The following is an 18,430-nucleotide window of genomic DNA, read 5'->3' as shown; positions in this document are numbered from 1 at the left end:
TTCGATGCACTTAAATAGAAAGGGTGCAGGAATATTTGCTGATGCTATCAAGGCAGTGTTAGGTGATTTGAAAACTGCCTGCATTGACAGGATATACAGACTAATAGATTACCAATAGCCACAAGTCAAGGTGAAAGTGATTATTGCACTGCTTCTATTGGAATGAGCAGTAGCCTTGAAAGCAAGGTGCTGTGAGAATTTCAAGGACTTCTGGGAGTCATTGTGAAACAAGTAAATACATGAGCTGTGTTAACAGTAAGAACAGGTGCATGTTTACTTGCATGTACACAAATGCTAGGAGCATAGAAAATAAATTTGATGATTTTGAAGTGTTGGCCAAGACATCAAATGCAACCATTGTTCGGATATCAGAGACGTTTTGTAGTGTCACTCAGATGTAATGGATGCAGAATTTGAATACGGGGAGTACAACTTATACAGAAAGGACGCAGAATAGAAAAGAGGTGCCGGTGTTATGCTCTTAGTTAAGAAACAATAAACTTTAACATCCAGTTCACATGGATGGCATGTTGAATCAGTTTGGTGTGACATAAGCACTCCTCTCATTTTTGCTTTCCCAGTGCTTATATTATGCCAAACGGACTCAACATTGTTATAGAACAACTGTACAGAAAAATGAAGTGGGACAGTAAGTGAGATTTTAACTTTACAGATATTGACTGAAACTTGTGGTTTGGTTCCTCAGACTAGCAAGATTTTTGTGGATTTATTGGATCACTGTTTTCTACATCATGCATATTAGGCAACAAGAGGGAGTTATACACTTGACCTGATTATCGGCAGTGATTATACATGCATTAAGAATCTGCAGCTAAAAGAACCAATAGGTGATGGCAGTGATAACAATGTATTGATTTGGGCTTAACTTAAGGATGTAACTACCATCAAGGTAGTTGACTACAGTGGTCTCAGATAGTTTTTAAATTCTATACAGTGGGACCAACTGATGATATTACCATTAGCAAATTCTAAATGAGAAACGTTCAAGGAATTAATCATAGAAGCTACTATGCTTTTTATACCAACTAAGAAATACTCTTCAAGGTATAGGCATAAATGGGTGTCAGGTGAACTGATGAGACACGTGGCAGTGAAGAAATATGCATGGGATGCATATCAGGCAACACAGATGCCTGTGGTAGATATAAACTAGTCTGTAATCAAGTCACAAAGGAGTTTAGGTAAGCGAAGGCAGATTTCGAGAAATTTCACAAAGGATGCAAAGAAAAACAACAAATACTTCTTTACTTATGTAAGCTCTAGAGAAGGGAGGGGATGAATCAGTTTGATCTTCTTCATATTGATGGTTCGACTGTTGATAATCCTACTAAGTTAGTTGACAAACTAAATAGTATTTTACATCTACATTTAGGTGCCTGCGTAGCCAGGTGGGCAGGAGCAGCAGTGCGTAGCACACGCTTCTTGATTATACCGGGGTTCGAGCCCGTGACCACCAAATACGGAGGATGCAGAAAGGTCAGGAAATGACCACCGCATATCCCCGGAGCAGTATGGCCTTAGTTGCTAATGCTCCTAAAAACCAAATAACAACAACATCTACATTCACACCCGAGGAATTCTGTAGGGAAATGGAGGCCAGAAGTTAATCAAACTCTTGACAGGGAACCATTCATCTCCCCAGGACCTATCGAATGGGTGCACCACCCGGTGAATTTAACTGGCTGCCCGGCTAAAACTTAATAAGCGATTCTCAAGGTACCATGTGGTACTGCTCGCTGATTTCGATCAATATTAATTTGAACATACTGTGCAACCAAGGCCCCGTAGCTGAGTGGTCATGAGCGGGAGTGCGGTAGCACACGCTCTTTGAGTAGACCGGGGTTCCAGCCTCTGACTGCTAAATACGGTCGATTTGCCAACCCACACTGGACCAGCGTGGAAGATTATGGTCCATTTCCCTCAGCATGAGTTGTTGAGGAGGTTATCAAACCTGCATTGGGTTGATAATGGCTGAAGTTTACCTTTACCTTATGCAATCGAGATCAATATGACAGGAGCATATAATGTTAAATTATGCAATTAATTTTTTCTCTGGATCGCTTAAGTCACATTTATGAATAAAAGACAATTTTATAATATTGCGAAGGCATTATGAAGTAGCCGGGCTTAATGCTGCCCGGCTACTTCATAATGCCACCCGGCTGGTAAAATTTTCTGGGGAGCATAAAGGGAAGCTAAATAATTTTGTAATAACTGAAAGAAAAGTTGTTGTTGTTGTTGTTATTTGGTTTTTAGGAGCATTAGCAACTAAGGTCATATTGCTCCGAGGATATGCAGTGGTCATTCCCTGACCTTTCTGCATCCTCCATATTTGGTGGTGACGGGCTCGAACCCTGGTCTAATCAAGAAGCGAGTGCTACGCACTGCCACTCCTGCTCACCTGGCTACAGAGGCGCCTTGAAAGAAAAGTGAAGCAGAAATTGTTGAAGTTAAACATAAGAAGGAACATGAGGTGGAAGGGATCTATCCAATTGTATTAAAGGTGGCAGCAAAGGAATTATGGCTAAAAACCCTTAGCCATAATTACGAGAGCAGTTTTGGATTCAGAGGTGGCCCCATGGACTGAAGATGTGCAAATGTATTTCCAATACCCAAGGGGGGATCGTAGGGTGACAGGAGTAATTACAGACCTGTTAGTTTAATTTCTGTTCCGGGAAAATAGTGGAGTTACTGGTTAAAGAGGCATTTCAGGATTACCTAAACAAGACTGCAGTTATAGTTCAGGCACAGCATGAGTTTAAGGGAAAGTCTTGTTTGATCAATGTGATTGGATACTGCGATGTGGTCACAAAGGAACTGGATGCAAAAACTTATTTTGATATCATATATTTGGATTTCAGGAAAGTTTTTGAGATACTTTGCACATGGAAGACTGTTCAATTTGGAGCGAGCATTAAGGACAAGTTGCTGCTGTAACAGGATGGTTCAGCGGGAGAAGACAGAAAGTGGTAATCAAAGGACACTGTTCTTCTTGGACTAATGTTATTAGTATTCCCCCCCCACCCCAGGGAGGCGCCTCCGTAGCCAGGTGGGCAGGAGCAGCAGTGCGTAGCACATGCTTCTTGATTAGACCGGGGTTCGAGCCCGTGAGCCACCAAATACGGAGGATGCGGAAAGGTCAGGGATTGACCACCGCATATCCCCGGAGCAATATGGCCTTAGTTGCTAATGCTCCTAAAAACCAAATAACAACAACCCCCACCCCAGGGTTTCGTGTTAGGCCCATTTTTGTTTTCAGTATTTATTAATGATATTAATGAATGTATATTAGCATTAGTAGAGGTACATGATGCAAGAAAGCAAGCTTATACAGTATCAGCCAGAAAAAAAAATCAACCTTCCCATTTCACTGATCCATTCATTCCAAATGTTCGTCTTGTTCTGCCTTCAATTTATTTAAGATATCAACTTCCCCTGGCTAAAGGCAAACATCTGCATATCTATTCTACAACTGTCTTTCCTCAGTTTGAATCTATACTCCCTCAGGTTTGTAATCTGAGCAAGAGGAAGAATCCCATCAGCATTAAGCCTGCTCAATCCATTCAAGGCCTTATGCACCTCAATCAGATTGCCTCGCAGATGACTACTCTCCAGAAGCTATAATTCGCAGAACTTAAGCCTTTCTTCATAAGAGCACCCCTTTGTTCCCTTCACTAGTCTTGTTGCCCTTCTCTGTACTCGTTCTAGCAATACTACATCCTTCCTAAAATGAGGCCTCCAGACCTTTATGCGGTACTCAAGGTGTGGCTTGACCACTGCCTTATACAAGGGAACAATCACCTCCTTATCCCTGCTAGCAAAATTCCTGTATATAAATGACAAGACACCATGAGCTACTCTTGCAGACTGTCTGCACTACTCTGAAAACTTCATGTCTGACTGCACAATTACCTCTAGATCCATTTCATTCTCCACTACCCTGAGTGTAATACCACATGCTTGGTACATTTCTCTGGGGTTACTGCTACCCATATGCAGTACTTTGCATTTCTCAACTTCAGTTGCCACTTCTCAGCCAATCTACCCAACTCTTCCAGATCCTGTTGCAGCAGCATACTATCATCACTGTTATTAACAACCCTGCCAACCTTTGTATCATCTGCAAACTTTGACATTAAGCTTGGTATACCTTCATCAATATCATTGATAAATATACAAAACAACAATAGGCCCAGTACCGAACCCTGAGGGACACCACTAATAACATTAGTCCACGTAGAGCAGTATCCATTGATCACTATTCTCTGTCTTCTTCCACTCAACCATCCTTTTATCCATAGTAACAACTTGCCCTTAATGCCATAGTGCTCCAATTTGTACACTAGTCTTCAGTGTGCAGCAGTATCAAAAGGTTTCCTGAAATCCAAGTATACGATATCAAAATCATTTTTTGCATCCAGTTCCTTTGTGACCACATCATAGTATACAATCAAATTGGTCAGAAAAGACTTCCCCTTGACAAACTCATGCTGTGTCTGAATTATTACTGGTGTTTTGTGTAAATGATCCTGCAATGCTTCTTTAACCAGTGACTCCATTATTTTCCTTGGAACAGAAGTCAACCTAACAGGTCTGTAATTACTCGTATCACCTTTGATCCCCCTGTGTGAATTGGAGATACATTTGCACATCTCCAGTCCATGGGGATTTCCCGTGAGTCCAAGGATGCTCTCATAATTATGGCTAAGAGTTTGCTTACTTCCTTTGCTGCCTCCTTTAATATAACTGGATAGATCCCACGACCCCAAGTGCCTTTTTTATATTTAACTTCAACAATTTCTCCTCCACTTTGCTCTCAGTTATTACAAAATCATTTAACTCCCTGTTAGAGTTTGATAAACATCTGGCCCTCTCCTCCTTGAATAACTCCTCATGTGTGAATGTAGATGCAAAATATTCATTTAGTTTGTTAGCTACCTGAGCAGGATCATCAAGAGTTGAACCATCAGATATCAAGTGGATCAGTCTGATTCATTCGCTTCCTTTTTGAGTTTATATAAGTAAAGAAGCCTTTGCTGTTTTTCTTTGCAACCTTTGCCAAAGATTTTTAATAATCTGCCTTCACTTGCCTAACCTTCTTTGTGACTTGAGTACAGACTAGCTTGTATCTACCATAGGCTTCTGTGTCACTTGACAATTTATGTGCATCCCATGCATTTTCTTTTCTGACACGAGTCTCATTAGTTCATCTGACATCCATTTGGGCCTGAACCTTGAGCAAAATTTCTTCCTTGAATGCTTCTCATTTAGAACTTGCTGTTGGTAACATCATCAGTTGGTCCCACTGTATAGTTCCTACAAAGACACCACTGTAGTCGCCTTTATGAAAGCAAAAACCCTTCCCCCATACCTGATGGTAGTTACATTTTTAAGTAAATCCCACATCAGTACACTGTGATTACTGCCACCTTGTGGTTTCTTTATCAGTAAATTCTTAATGCATGAATAATCACTGCTGATTTATTATTATTATTATTAGATATATGGTGCAAGGAAGCCCAAGGCTTATGCTGCACCAGCCAAAAAGAAAAAAAAAAAAAAAAAAAATTCTGAATTACACTGAGAGAGAGAGAGAAAGAGAGCGAGAAGTAGAAGGGAATATCACCAAGAAAGAAGAGAGTGATGATATCCAGCTTAGGACACTGGGTGTGTCAAGCCCATACTCACTAGATGTGAGCCCCTGATAATCAGATCAAGAGTGTTACTCCCTCCGTCTTGTTGCCTCTCTAACATGCTGCTCTAGAAAACAATCATCCAATAAATCCACAAAAGCCTTGCTAGTGTACAAGTGACCAACCTACAAGTTCTAGTCTATAACTGGGAAGTTGAAATCCCCCATTATAAGACCCTCTAATTTACTGGCCCACTCTATTTCTCTGTATAATTGTTCATTATACTCATCAGAGTCATTAGGTCTATATAAAAACTCCTACTGTTATTTTTGCTTTCCCAGTGCTTATGTCACACCAAACTGATTCAACATTGCACTGTACATCTGTGTCAACTGGATGCACTTCTTTAAATTTTGTGTTCCTTAATTAACATTATAACACCTCTCCCTTCCTATCCTCTCTATCCTTTCTGTACACATTGTACTCCCCAAATTCCATTTCTGCATCCTTTATATCTGAGTTGCACCACGTCTCTGATATCCCAACAATATCCGCCTTGGATGTCTTAACCAGCACTTCAAATTCAGGCGTAGCCAGGTGGGAAGGAGCAGCAGCAGCAGTGTGTAGCACACACTTCTTGATTAGACCAGGGTTCAAGCCCGTCACCACCAAAAACGGAGGATGCGGAAAGGTCAGGGAATGACCACCGCATATCCTAGAGCAATATGGCCTTAGTTGCTAATGCTCCTAAAAAAAAAAAAAAACCTTCAAATTCATCAAATTTATTTACTATACACCTAGCATTGGTGTACATGCAAGTATACATGCACCTGTTTTTACTCTTAGTTACTGTAACACACCTATGTATTTACTTGTTTCATGACCCCCAGCAACTGGCTGCTGCTCATTCCAATAGAAGCAGTGCAAGAAATAATTCTTGCACCTCTACCTGCAGCTATTGTTAACCTATTAGTCTGTGAATCCCTCCAAGCTTGCAGGTTTCTGACCAACCTAACATTGCATTGATAGCATCAGCAAATATTCTTGCACCCTTTCTATTTAAGTGTATCCAATCCCTGTAGAAGCAATCTCTCCTGTTAACAAGCACAGACCACGCTGTGAAAAATTCTGCCCCAATATATCAGTCTTAATGTCCAAGTTTGCAGACAATATGAAAGTTGGCAGGGTTATTAATGACAGCATGCTACTGCAAAAGGGTCTTGAAAACTTGTTCTGAGAGATGGCAACTGAAGTTTAACATTGACAAATTCAAAATACTGCAGTAACCCTATTAATATCTAGATATCTAGAGTAACACATCAATTGTGCGGTACTACACTCAGGATAGTGGTGAATGAAAAAGATCTGGAAGTAATTGTTCAATCAGATATGAAGTTTTCAGAGTAGTGTAGATAGACTGCCAGAGTAGCTAGTGTGTCTTGTCAATGATATAAGAAATTTTGCTGGTAGGGGGTAATTACCCTTTTGTTATAAGGCAGTGGTCAGGTGTAAGGTGTATTTAGTGTCAGACGGCACCAGGGGTTTCCCCCATCTCCGTGTTGCTTTCATTGTGGGTGTACCAGTTCACTGGGAAATGCCAGAGATTTAAAAGTGTGTGGGCTTTGTATCTGTGTGATGTCGTGTACCGTTGTTCATCTGGTCGTTTAGCCGCTGGACCCCTGCTGAGGCCCAACGTTGCCCCACCTTTGCCCCGTGGAGGCAGACAAGGAACCCAGTAGTTTTAGTTTCACTCTGGCAGGTCCTGCCACCTAATTTCCTGAGATTTCAGAGGCTAGGACCTAAAAAAAAAAAAAAAACGCGCGCGCTCTTTTATATGCACGTATGTACAGACAGAGACATATATCCATCATCGTCGGTTTGATGATCGTTAGGTGAGGGGGATAATGCTTGCATAATAAAGGCCGAAAGAATGGGCGAATGGGAATTTTGACATAATTATGTTTTTGTGTGTGGGACATTCACTAGCATAAAGATAGAGTGGGTGGGAGACTGAAGGCTGGGGGGGTTAAGGCAGAAATATGGGGATGATAGAGTAGGCAACCCCAGAAGTCAGTGAGGCATGCCCATGCCTCACCAGGAGAAAGTAGGGGGCGCCGGGGGGGGGACCGTCCCACCACCGGCGCAGGGGAGGGGGTGGAAAGGCATCAGGCAAGGGAGCCCGGTGAGCTGAAGAACAGATGTTCTTTGGTTATAATGGTAGTGGGTTGTGGGCTGCGGCCATTTGGTTTCTCCTCGTCGTCCTCCTCGTGAACAGTGCCTGTGCATAATCCGAGAAGGCTTGATACTCCTCCTTCGTGTCTAGGAGGTGATGTTCTTGTCCCTGTGGTAAGTAGTGGATTCTGGTGAGGAAAACACCACGTAGGTCTTCATAGAGCCTGTAGTCATACATTAGGTGCTACCAGCTCTCCAGCCCCCCGCAAGTGCAAGTTGGATCAACCTGAATCCCAAGTAGAGACAGTTTGGCATTTATAGCTCCATGTCCAGTTAAGAGGTACGTTGCTTGTAGACCTCGGGAGAACCAGTTGGGTGAGGTTGGGTAGTTTTGTTCAATATTGGGTAGAAATTTCTTTGTGATCTCTCCCTTTTGAGAGTTGCTCCACCTTTCCTGCCATGCCTGCTGCAGGTGAGTTTGTATCCTCTTCTTTTCCACATTTCTGTTGCTGGCTAGGTCAATAGTGAACCCCAGAAAAGTCTGTGGGGTGCCTTTGTCTAGGTAGTATAGTAGGCCGCGTTGTATGATTTCTAGGTCCAGCGGGAGAGTGCCTGCGAGCACTTGCAGGGCGTGGGTGCTCACCGTGCGGCAAGCGCGAGTGATAGTTAGGAGGATGGATCTGTGAATTTGGTCCGTGATACGTCTGTTTACTGCTGTTGTAGTTTTTTGAAACCATGCACCGGATGCATAGGTGACGATCGGAGTGAAGATAGCTTTGTAGAACAGTTTGAGGACTCGCTTTTTCAAGCCCCATTCTTTACGCGTGACCCTGGCAACCATGGCTGCGTAGCGTCTTATTTTTTTACGGAGATATTTCAGATGGTCCTGAAATGACAGGTTTTGGTCCAATATCACGCCTAGGTATTTCAGTTGGTTAGAGAATTTGATTGTTTCCTGCCCAATTTTTATTTGCGGAGGCCGCCTAAGATCAAGGCGTCCCTTTAGTAGGATGGAGTTTGTTTTTGTGGAGGATATTTTGAGTTGATTTCGGTTTGCCCATTCTTGGAGAGTGGTCAGGGCCCGATTTGCGAGGACCTCTAACGCAGCTCTTGAGTTTGCCTGTATTGTGAGAATGAGGTCGTCCGCAAATGCCTGAGATTGTACTTCATTGAGATCGATGTTAAGAAAGGTGTCCAAGACAATATTCCACAGTAGTGGGCCAAGGACCGAACCTTGAGGGCAGCCCCGATGGACATGCCTGGAGAGTGTGCCATAGGGGGCGGTGACTTTGATGGTTCTGTTGCTTAGGTAACTTTTGATGGTGTTGTAGAGGTTTTCCGGCATGTTGGCTTCGCACAACCTCGCCAGGACGCTCGTCCACCAAAGTGAGTCAACGCCCCAGCGAAGTCGACGGCTATCACTAGGAAGTACTTTGTATTACATCTGTTTACCTTGGTCAGGAGGTGAGTTAAGGCATCCACGGCGGAGGTTCCCCGTCTGAAGCCGAATTGGTTTGCTGAGGCCAGGCCTGCCTCATCATAGTAATGTTGGATCCGTGTGTAAAGTAGTCGTTCAAATAGCTTACTGATAACTGTCAAAAGTGCAATGGGCCGATAGGAGTCTGGAAGGTGTGGTGGCTTTGTTGGATTCTTTAGGATGAGTTTAACGTTTGCCATCTTCCAGGAATTCGGGAAGATACCTTCTCTGAGACAGAGGTTATATAGGTTTAGTAGTAAGTTCGGAGCGTACTCTACCGTTTTTTTGATAATTTCGGGTTCCAGAAGGTCCGGTCCAGGGCATCTATTTCCCTTTATTAGGTCTGCTGCATTGCTGATCTCTTCCATGGTGAAAGGGTGCTCTTTTGTTGCCGTTCGATGAGTCTCGTTGGCTTGGCAAACTCAGCTCTGTTCTGTTGTCATTGTTTGTATCTCTGGATGAAAGGCAGCGTCAAGGATATTGTTGATGGTGTGTTCCCAAGTGATAGTCAAGTTTCCTTCAGGTGTTTTAGTGGCTTCAACTACTTCCCCTCTGGGAAGTTTGTTGGTGACGATCTTGTATACAAGTCCCCAAGGGTCCTTGTTTCCAGTGGTGGAGACCAGGCGCTCCCAGGATTGGTTTTTGCTTTCTCTAATTTGTGCTGTATAGGTGTTTCTTGCCTCTTTGTAGCTCTGTCGTAGGGTTTCAATTTCCGCCATCGGCCAGGAGCGTCTGGCTCGCTGGAAGGCCTTTCTTCTTTCCTGTGCCTCCTTCCTGAGTCGCTGGAGGTTTTGATTCCACCAGGGCACTTTCCCTGGTGTTGGATTTTTCTTCCTGATGGCTGTGTCGCTGGCTTGTTTTATGATTTCGGTCGTTTTAATTTGGAGGATTCTTGGGTCCTCGATACGTTGGAGTTCTCTCTGTCGTTGTTGTATGCTATTCCGTAGGGTGGTCTGGAAGAGTTCCCAGTCTGCCTTTGCTATGGCATATCTATGGGCAGTTTGTCTGTTCACAGGTACTGTGGCCAGTGATTTGTTTAGACTGAACGTAATGGCGCGATGATCAGACGTTGTCCAAGCCTCACGGACGGTCCATTTGGAAATGTTGTTGGCAGCATTCCTCGTTGCCATGGTAACGTCTATAGTGGCCTCCCATAATGTGTTGCAGAATGTAGGCAGATTGTTGGGTAAGTTTAGTACAGTTAGTGTTGAGGTTGCCAGGAACTCTTCCAACTTAGTCCCGTTTCTGGTACCCTGTCTATCTGGAGTATGGCTGTGCCACATTGGCGACCGGCAGTTAACGTCTGCTCCCACGATGATTTTTGCATTTGGGAGCATATCACTAGCCAGACTTAGGTACCTTACTGCGAAGTCGATGTCCTCACCCGGACGGCAGTAAAGGGCTATGACATAAAACGCGCCCAAGGCCGTAGTGAGTTGGGCACATGCGGCCCAAGATGTGCATAGCTGAGTGATTTTGGTCACCGTTATATCTGGGTTTCTTACCAAAATCGCTGCCCATGGGGTGTCATCCCCCGTTTGGACTACTTTGTATGTTATGGGATAGCCCCTGACAGCCTTCATATGTACATATGGTTCTTGTAATATTACTACATCAATGTTTTCTTCTTCCGCCTTCTTGCGGATTTGGTCGGCGACCGCCTTGGCTCTATGTGCATTTATCTGCATGAATTTAACCTCTGTGATGTTATATTTTTTAGGATGTGTTCCCATAGTTGAGTCTTGATTGGAATAAACTCTTTGCTTTCAGGTATGTAGGACATTGACCATCTCTGATTGAATGCGCGCTATCTAACTTTAAACTCTTGCAGTTTGCACAGGTTGGGTCGGTGTTTTTGTTTGGGCAGTCACGGAAGGTGTGACCTTTTGCCGAACAATGCCCGCACGTGGGAATTGTCTGGGTGCATGTGTGGGTTGTATGCCCAAATTTGCAGCACCTGTAGCATTTGGGCACAGTCACATGCTCCCGAAAGCGGTGACTGCCCCAGTTAACATAGATTCTGTTCTGGGTGCTTAAAGCCCTCCATGCCATGGGCGCGAGCTCGACAACCCAGTTTTGGCGGCTTCCGTCTCTTGACTTGGTTATGTACTTGGGCGTCACTAGGTCTTCCTTATTCCTGTCCGGAAAAATGGCCTGTAGATTTCTTTGGAATAGCTCCTCTGATAGGTGATCTGGGGTAAGGTCTTTGGCCAGGTCATATATTACGATTGAAGGGCCTCGGTTTTTGGGCGCAGCAGCGGTTAGTCCTAGTTCAGGTATTTTCGGATTTTCTATTATTCTTTGTGCTTCCTCTCTTGTTTCCGTTTCTATCAGTAGTCCGACATTCCTTGTTTTCCTTACGGCCTTTATTCTTGTTGTTTTAAATTCTTCGTTTAGGTTAGTCATTATTTAGGATTTGAGTTGTTCACTGGACTGGTTGTCGTGGGGTTTTGTTGGTCGTAGGACCACTAAGTGTGGTTGTTTAGGTAGGATCTTTCTTTCGAGTTCGGGTGCTTTGCCGGCCACTATCGAGTCACTTGCTGGTGTCCTCAGCGCTTGTGCATACGACTGAGCGCGCTGTAGCATTTGTTTGTCTCCATCCATGTTTCGTGCTTCCAATATTGCCTCTGCCTTCTGTAGTTGGCCGAATGTGTTCATTAAGATGGCTTCAAGTTTATTCCATTGGTGTACGATTTCTGCTCGTAATACGGATGTTATTTTGCTGCAGTTTTCCTTCATCAGATTTTCTAAGGCCGTTCGCAGCAGTAATGTTTGCTCTGGAATGGTTCCCTTTGGTAGTGTTGGATTGAGTTTAGCATTTTCTGAAGGCTTGGGTTGGTCATCTGTCCCTCCTGGGTGGTCATGCTGATCCTTTATTTGGCTGGTGCTCCGGGTTTTCCGGTCAGATTTTGGTACTGTTCCATTTTTGTTTTTTCTTTTGGCAATTGGTCTATGATCCTCGGCCTCTTCCTGTTTCTCTTCAGTTTGGCTGAGGGTACCAATCTCAATGACTTCCATGTCGTTTTCATGCATTTTATTTGTTTTCCAGATAATCGAAATTTTCTGGTTTATCGAGGTGCTGCTGTTTTCCTACACAGGTCTCTTCGGGAGTCGCTGAAAGATGCCTCACACGAGTCCGTACGTTAATTTGGAGAAGTATACTACTATGTGTGTGTTTTTCCTTCCCCCACCGAAACACATGGGGGGAAACAGCCGAGGGTAGAAATTCCCCTAGGATGATGGGAAATTTTTCCTTAGCGGTTTCTGAGGACGCTAAAGATGATGGTCAGATGAAAAGATCAAAAAAGTTGGGAAATGCACGAGAGAGAAGTTCCACTTCACCATGAAAGTTTATGGCAGAGAGGGGGGGGGAGGGCAGTCACTGAACGCATAGTTTGTAATTAAAGGTTAACTCAGTCGCAAGAAAGTTGGGGCTCTCGTTCAGCCCAGGGTACACACTATTTGGGGGATCGGGATCCTTCCCCAGTCAAGGGCCAGATCCTAGCGCGGCAGCCGCGTTATACCGGAGCACTTCTCTATTTTCCCTTCGCGAGCCGCATGGTGACCATACAGTCTCGCAAACAAATGAAAACAGAGAATAACGCTAGTATCTGGCGTAAATCCCAAAAGAAAAGCAAAGGTTTCTCACCAAGGCACTCCTCCAATAAGGTTAGTCTTCTTGTGGAAATACATTGTAGCACTTACACTGTTGATTAAATACTTTTTTTTTTTTTTTTTTTTCCTAATTTCCAATGTTCAGTTTCTTAGAACGAATCAGGCAGTGGTCAGGCCACACCTTGAGTACTGCATATTGGTCTGAGGCCTCATTTTAGGAAGGATGTAGAGCTGCTGGAATGAGTAGAGAGAAGTGTAGCCATCTTGGTGAAGGGAATAAAAAGGTACTCTTATCTAGAAAGGCTTTAGTTCTGTAAATTGCATCTTCTGGAGACTAGGCACCCACAGGTTGATCAGATTGAGATGTTTTAGGCCTTGAATGGATTGAGTAGGCTGAATGCGAATTATGTTCTTCCTCTTGCTGAAACTACACACGAGTGGGCATAAATTTTAGTGCTATAACCAGATGGCTCTGAAATGTGTATTGTTAATAACGTTGAGCTAAAATTTACGTTTCAAATAATTATATTAATTAGCTTTATTTATTTATTATTATTTTTTTTATTTTTCATTTCTTTTGAACTTAGAATAATTTCATAAATTTCTGTTGTATCTTTTTATATTGTAAATAAGCTGCATTTTTTTACTTTTGTTTTTTACTTGTTTGAGATTTTTAATGTTTTATAACTATTTTTAGTCAATGTGGAAACAGCCTTCATTTTTTACACCTTCACTATTTATATAGTACTATGAAGTACTGGATAAGTTAGTGCAATATTTTTATAGTTTGTGATCAGAACCATATAGGGTAGGATCAAAACATTCCAGTCCATACTTTTTGTTGTTATAATGAATTGCTGCTTTATCCTGTGTTGTTTAGATTCCAAGTGTAACTTCTTATCATCTAATTTATAAAAAAATTAAGTTTATATTCAACTAATTTTTTTTTGGTTTTTGTGTATTTAGAAATGTTTACCTCTTTTTTTAAGTTTTGTTATCTTTTTTACAGCTCTCATTAATTATACACAACCTATATATGTTAAAAGGAGTGATCCTCTGTCTCGACAGAATACTGTACATGAGATAATGGCAAGAACAATGGGACAAGAAGACTGGGACCAGATATTAATTTTTCCTGAAGGCACTTGCACAAACCGTTCCTGCCTAATATCCTTTAAGCCAGGTAATGCATTTCTGTTAGAAATATAAATATTTATTCATGTTTTGAAAGGAGTAAGTAATTTATTCTATTTAAATTATTTCGTAGAGGGTTAATATTTTAGTGGGTGTTTGTTGTCACTTAAAGCAAATAATAAGTATGTTTACTTTATGGTTGTTCATTGTGGATTATTCTGTAATGGATAAAAAATACATTACAGAATTTAGTGTATAAAAATTAAACATATTGTGACATAAACTGAGGCAGGGTTTTTTTGTTTATTGTTTGAGAGGGTGAAATCTGTTTATTATTTAAGAAATTTTTTTGAGTATAGCCTGATTTTATGTATTGTATTTGCTATTACAGCCCATAGACAGACTATCTTTCATGTCATTTTTGTCCTTTCCCTCTTTCCTTCCAAAAAGACAAAGGGATTATAAAACCACTGTTACCCATAAGGAGTTCTTCGTCATCTTTTCTCACACATTATCCCCCACATTCTTTCCTCTCTTTAAGTGAAATGAAAATAATCCTTTCAAAGCACACTAACATTTTACTTTTCCCTTAATTTTTTCCATTCATAATTGAATTTGGTAGTAATGTTTGGCATTCCTCGCGTTTTTCCTTCAGTTTATCATTTTACTTTATCTTTCAAGATTGAAATCCAGTCACTGGTATTATAAACTCATGTGTCTTATATGATTTTTGGTATGTTATTATTATTACGATTTAGACTCTCCACTGTTTATTATTAAATTCTGAGAAAAATTACTTAGTGGTTAGTTTAAACTTAGAACAACAGGAACCCTAATACTGTTAAATAACTTAATGATGAACCAAAAAAAAGCAGATTACTGTCTTAGGTATAACCAGTGAGGTTTTATTCAAAAAGAAGAGGAAAAGATGCAACTTCTTCAAGAATATGTAAATTATCTTTAAATTGTTTTTAAATTTTAATATATCTAGTGGTTAGTTTTAAACCTAGAACACGAGGAACATAGTTAACTGGAAAAAGCAGATTGCTGTCTTAGGAAACTGCAAAAGGCAGATTGCTGTATAGCCAGTGAGTTTCTATTCAAAAAGAAGAAGAAAATATGCATTTGGATTAATAATTAGCTTCGACAGAGAGAGAGAGAGAGAGAGAGAGAGAGAGAGAGAGAGAGAGAGAGAGAGAGAGAGAGAGAGAGAGGGGTTTAGTAATATGTAACTTCTTCAAGGATTGAGACTGAATCAGCCCACAGATTTTGCTGACTACTTCAGAATGCATCCAGATTCTTTTGATGCACTCTAATAAAATTGATAGGTGCACTCTAATAAAATTGAAAGAAGACACTACAACGAGAAATTGAATACTATCTGAAGATTGTCTTGTTGCAACTTTATGTTTCTAGCCACTGGAAGGTGTCATGAATGTCTTAAGTTCATCACTGGAATTTCTGCACAGTCATTGAGTCATATCATTCCAGAAAAGTCCAGAACAATTTATGAAGGTAATGAAAATTCAGCAATAAAAATAAAATTGATTATTTATTAGATAGCTTTACATTAATTGCACAAGTTATTAAATTAATTACCTAATGAATTATAGAAATACAAACAAAATTAATTTGGTATGAATTAATTTTTTAATTCATACCAAATTAATTATAGAAATTGTATTTCTATAATTCATTCCTATATTCATTCCTATATCCATTTCTATATTCATTCTTAATGAATACAAACAAAATTAATTTGGTTTTCAATTTCAAGCATGAAGCCATAAAAAAAATACAATTTCTTTAACTGAAAATTATTCAGATAATGTGACATTACTGAAATATTATTGGATTTGACCTGCTGGTTGATCATTATTTAAGATTACTTCATTCGAGGTTGAGGGACTAGACAAGTTTATTATTGAAAATTTCCTTGCTTGGTATGAAACTTTGTGGTGAACTACATGAAGAAGAAGAATGATGTGACGTTGTTGAAAAGAATGATATGGAATCAGTGACATCAGTATCTTCCTTAAGCTTGTTTGATGTTGCTTTATTCAACACTTTTGTAACCTAGGTTTCAGTGTGCATCTTCTGTTTTGGTTTTTCCACTTTTTTTAATTTTGAAGTACTGTACCACTGAAATGCCTCTGCATCGTCTGGTTTAGCATCCACTGCTGCAGTGCATTTCTGAATACAGGAATTCCCGACTTATGTAAGGGTTGTGTTCCGTGGAACACTACATAAGTCGGATTTTACATAAGTTGGAATTTCTCCCATTCTTGTGCAGCACTCGCAACCGTTTTACTGAATTGATTGAATCAAAAAATAAATGTTCGACAAACATGTAAATATAATTATTTATTGTATTTATTCAATTTTTTATGTCGTGTGCAGGAAAAATTACAAAAGCGTGCAATTTAAAAATATTTCAAAATTATAAAATTACAAAAAAGAGAGGAGACAGGCATAACGTCAGTAAGTTTTACCTGTCGAGCATCGTTGCCAGAATTGACGTCTTCAGCTGATAAGTATGACGCTGTTTAGATTTAGGAGGAGTCGGCCGCTCAACCTTACAAAAGAACATATTAATGGATGACTGGACAGTGGCTTTTTTCTTTTTATCATAGATTTCTTTGTAGCAAGCAAGCATATTATTCACTCCTCTGTTAACTTTTAAGAATCGTTCGCTGTCAGGATCCATCTTCACAAACTTCACCATTGATTGCCGATGCAATTTCATGAAATACCATTGCCATCTCTCTTGTTATGAGCTTCTTGCTCAATTTTGGTTCATCTTTAGCTTCGTCAGCATTTTCTTCTTTCACTATCGCTGCCTGCAAGTCAATAAGTTCTTCGTTAGATAATTCCTTCTCTTCTTCCTCTATTAACTCCACGTCTTTGGCATCAACCTCCAACTGAAGTAGGCTCTGCAACCTTTACAATCTTATCTGTAACCTCTTCATATGATTTGTCTTTTTCAAATCTTTTGAAGCCTTTTACGTGCCATGGGCATATTTTCTTCCACACACCATTTAAACAACTTTTAGTAATTTCTACCAAGGCCTTATTAATGTTTAAGATGGTGTGGTAAATATTGTAAGATTTACAATAGTCTGTGAACAAAAATTTTTCTCATCGTCTACGGCAGACAATGCCTGAGCAACTTTGTGTAAATAGTATGCTTTTAAATTCGAAATAACACCCTGATCCATAAGTTGGATGAGTGAAGTCGTGTTTGGAAGTAGAAATAAGAATCTCATGTTCGAATTGAAATCTAGATGCACAGGATGTCCAGGAGCATTATCTAATAGAAACAAAATCTTGAAAGAAACGTCGTTGTCTTTACGATATTTTTCAACTTCGGGAATGAAGCAGCATTTAAACCAATCCTCAAAGAGAGATATTATTATCCAGCTCTATGGTTCGATTGGAAATGCAAGGGTAGGATGGCTTTAATGATGCCCTTAAATGCATGAGGATTTCCAGAATGGTGCACAAGCAGTGGTTTTAATCTGTAATCTTTTGCTGCATTAGCCCGAAGCAAGAGCGTGGCACTATCTTTTGATGCCTTGAAACCTGGTATTGTATTTTCCTCTTTGGCAATGTATGTTCGATTTGGCATTTTTTTCCAATACAAGAGCAGTCTTGTCGACGTTACAAATTTGCTGCGTTGAATAGCCGCCTTCATCAATACTTTTTTCCCACGTATTAGAATTAGCATTAGTAGAGGCATTTGATGCAAGAAAGCAAGATTATGCAGCGTCAGCCAAAAAAAAAAAAAATAAATAAATAAAAAAAAAATAAATAACCACTTCCATTTCACCCCTCTGTTCGTTCGAAATACCTGTCCAACTGAGTCTTAAACTTATTTAGGCTATCAACTTCCACGATAAGGGATGGAAGTCTATTCCACCAACTAAACACCCGCTGGCTAAAGGCAAATCTCCGCACGTCTATCCTACATCTCTCTTTCCTCAATTTGAACTTATGCCCTCTCAGGTGATTTTTCTGAGCTAGAGGAAGAATCCCATCAGCATTGAGCATGCTTAAACCATTCAAGGCTTTATACACCTCTATCAGATCACCTCGCTGGTGCCTAGTCTCCAGACACTGTAATTTGCAAAACTTAAGCCTTTCTTCGTAAGAGCACCCCTTTGTTCCATTCACTAATCTTGTTGCCCTTCTCTGTACTCGTTCCAGCAGCTCTACATCCTTCTTGAAATGAGGCCTCCAGACCTGTATACAGTACTCTAGGTGTGACCTGACCATCGCCTTATACAATGGAATAATCACCTCCTTATCCCTGCTGGAAAAATTCCTGTATATCATTGACAATACTCCATGAGCTACTCTTGCAGCTCGTCTGCACTGC

The 18,430-nt window shown here is 40.8% G+C and overlaps 1 protein-coding gene across 2 annotated transcripts in view; it reads left to right on the top strand.

Annotated features, from left to right (window-relative positions):
• The window catches only part of LOC150090421 (lysophosphatidylcholine acyltransferase 1-like), a 347,274-nt gene that overhangs the window by 104,878 nt on the left and 223,966 nt on the right, over positions 1 to 18,430 (top strand). For both annotated transcript variants that reach the window (XM_090369114.1, XM_090369115.1), the window contains exon 6: positions 13,928 to 14,101. In XM_090369114.1, the coding sequence (XP_090225240.1) occupies positions 13,928 to 14,101 (174 nt within the window). The remainder of the gene's footprint in view (positions 1 to 13,927; positions 14,102 to 18,430) is intronic.

The sequence above is a fragment of the Mastigoproctus giganteus genome, chromosome 2, assembly GCF_048544385.1.
Source record: "Mastigoproctus giganteus isolate SK-2022 chromosome 2, ASM4854438v1, whole genome shotgun sequence".
NCBI lineage: Eukaryota > Metazoa > Arthropoda > Arachnida > Uropygi > Thelyphonidae > Mastigoproctus > Mastigoproctus giganteus.
The sequence above is the reverse complement of the archived record's forward strand: the minus strand, read 5'-3'. Positions and strand labels throughout refer to the sequence as shown.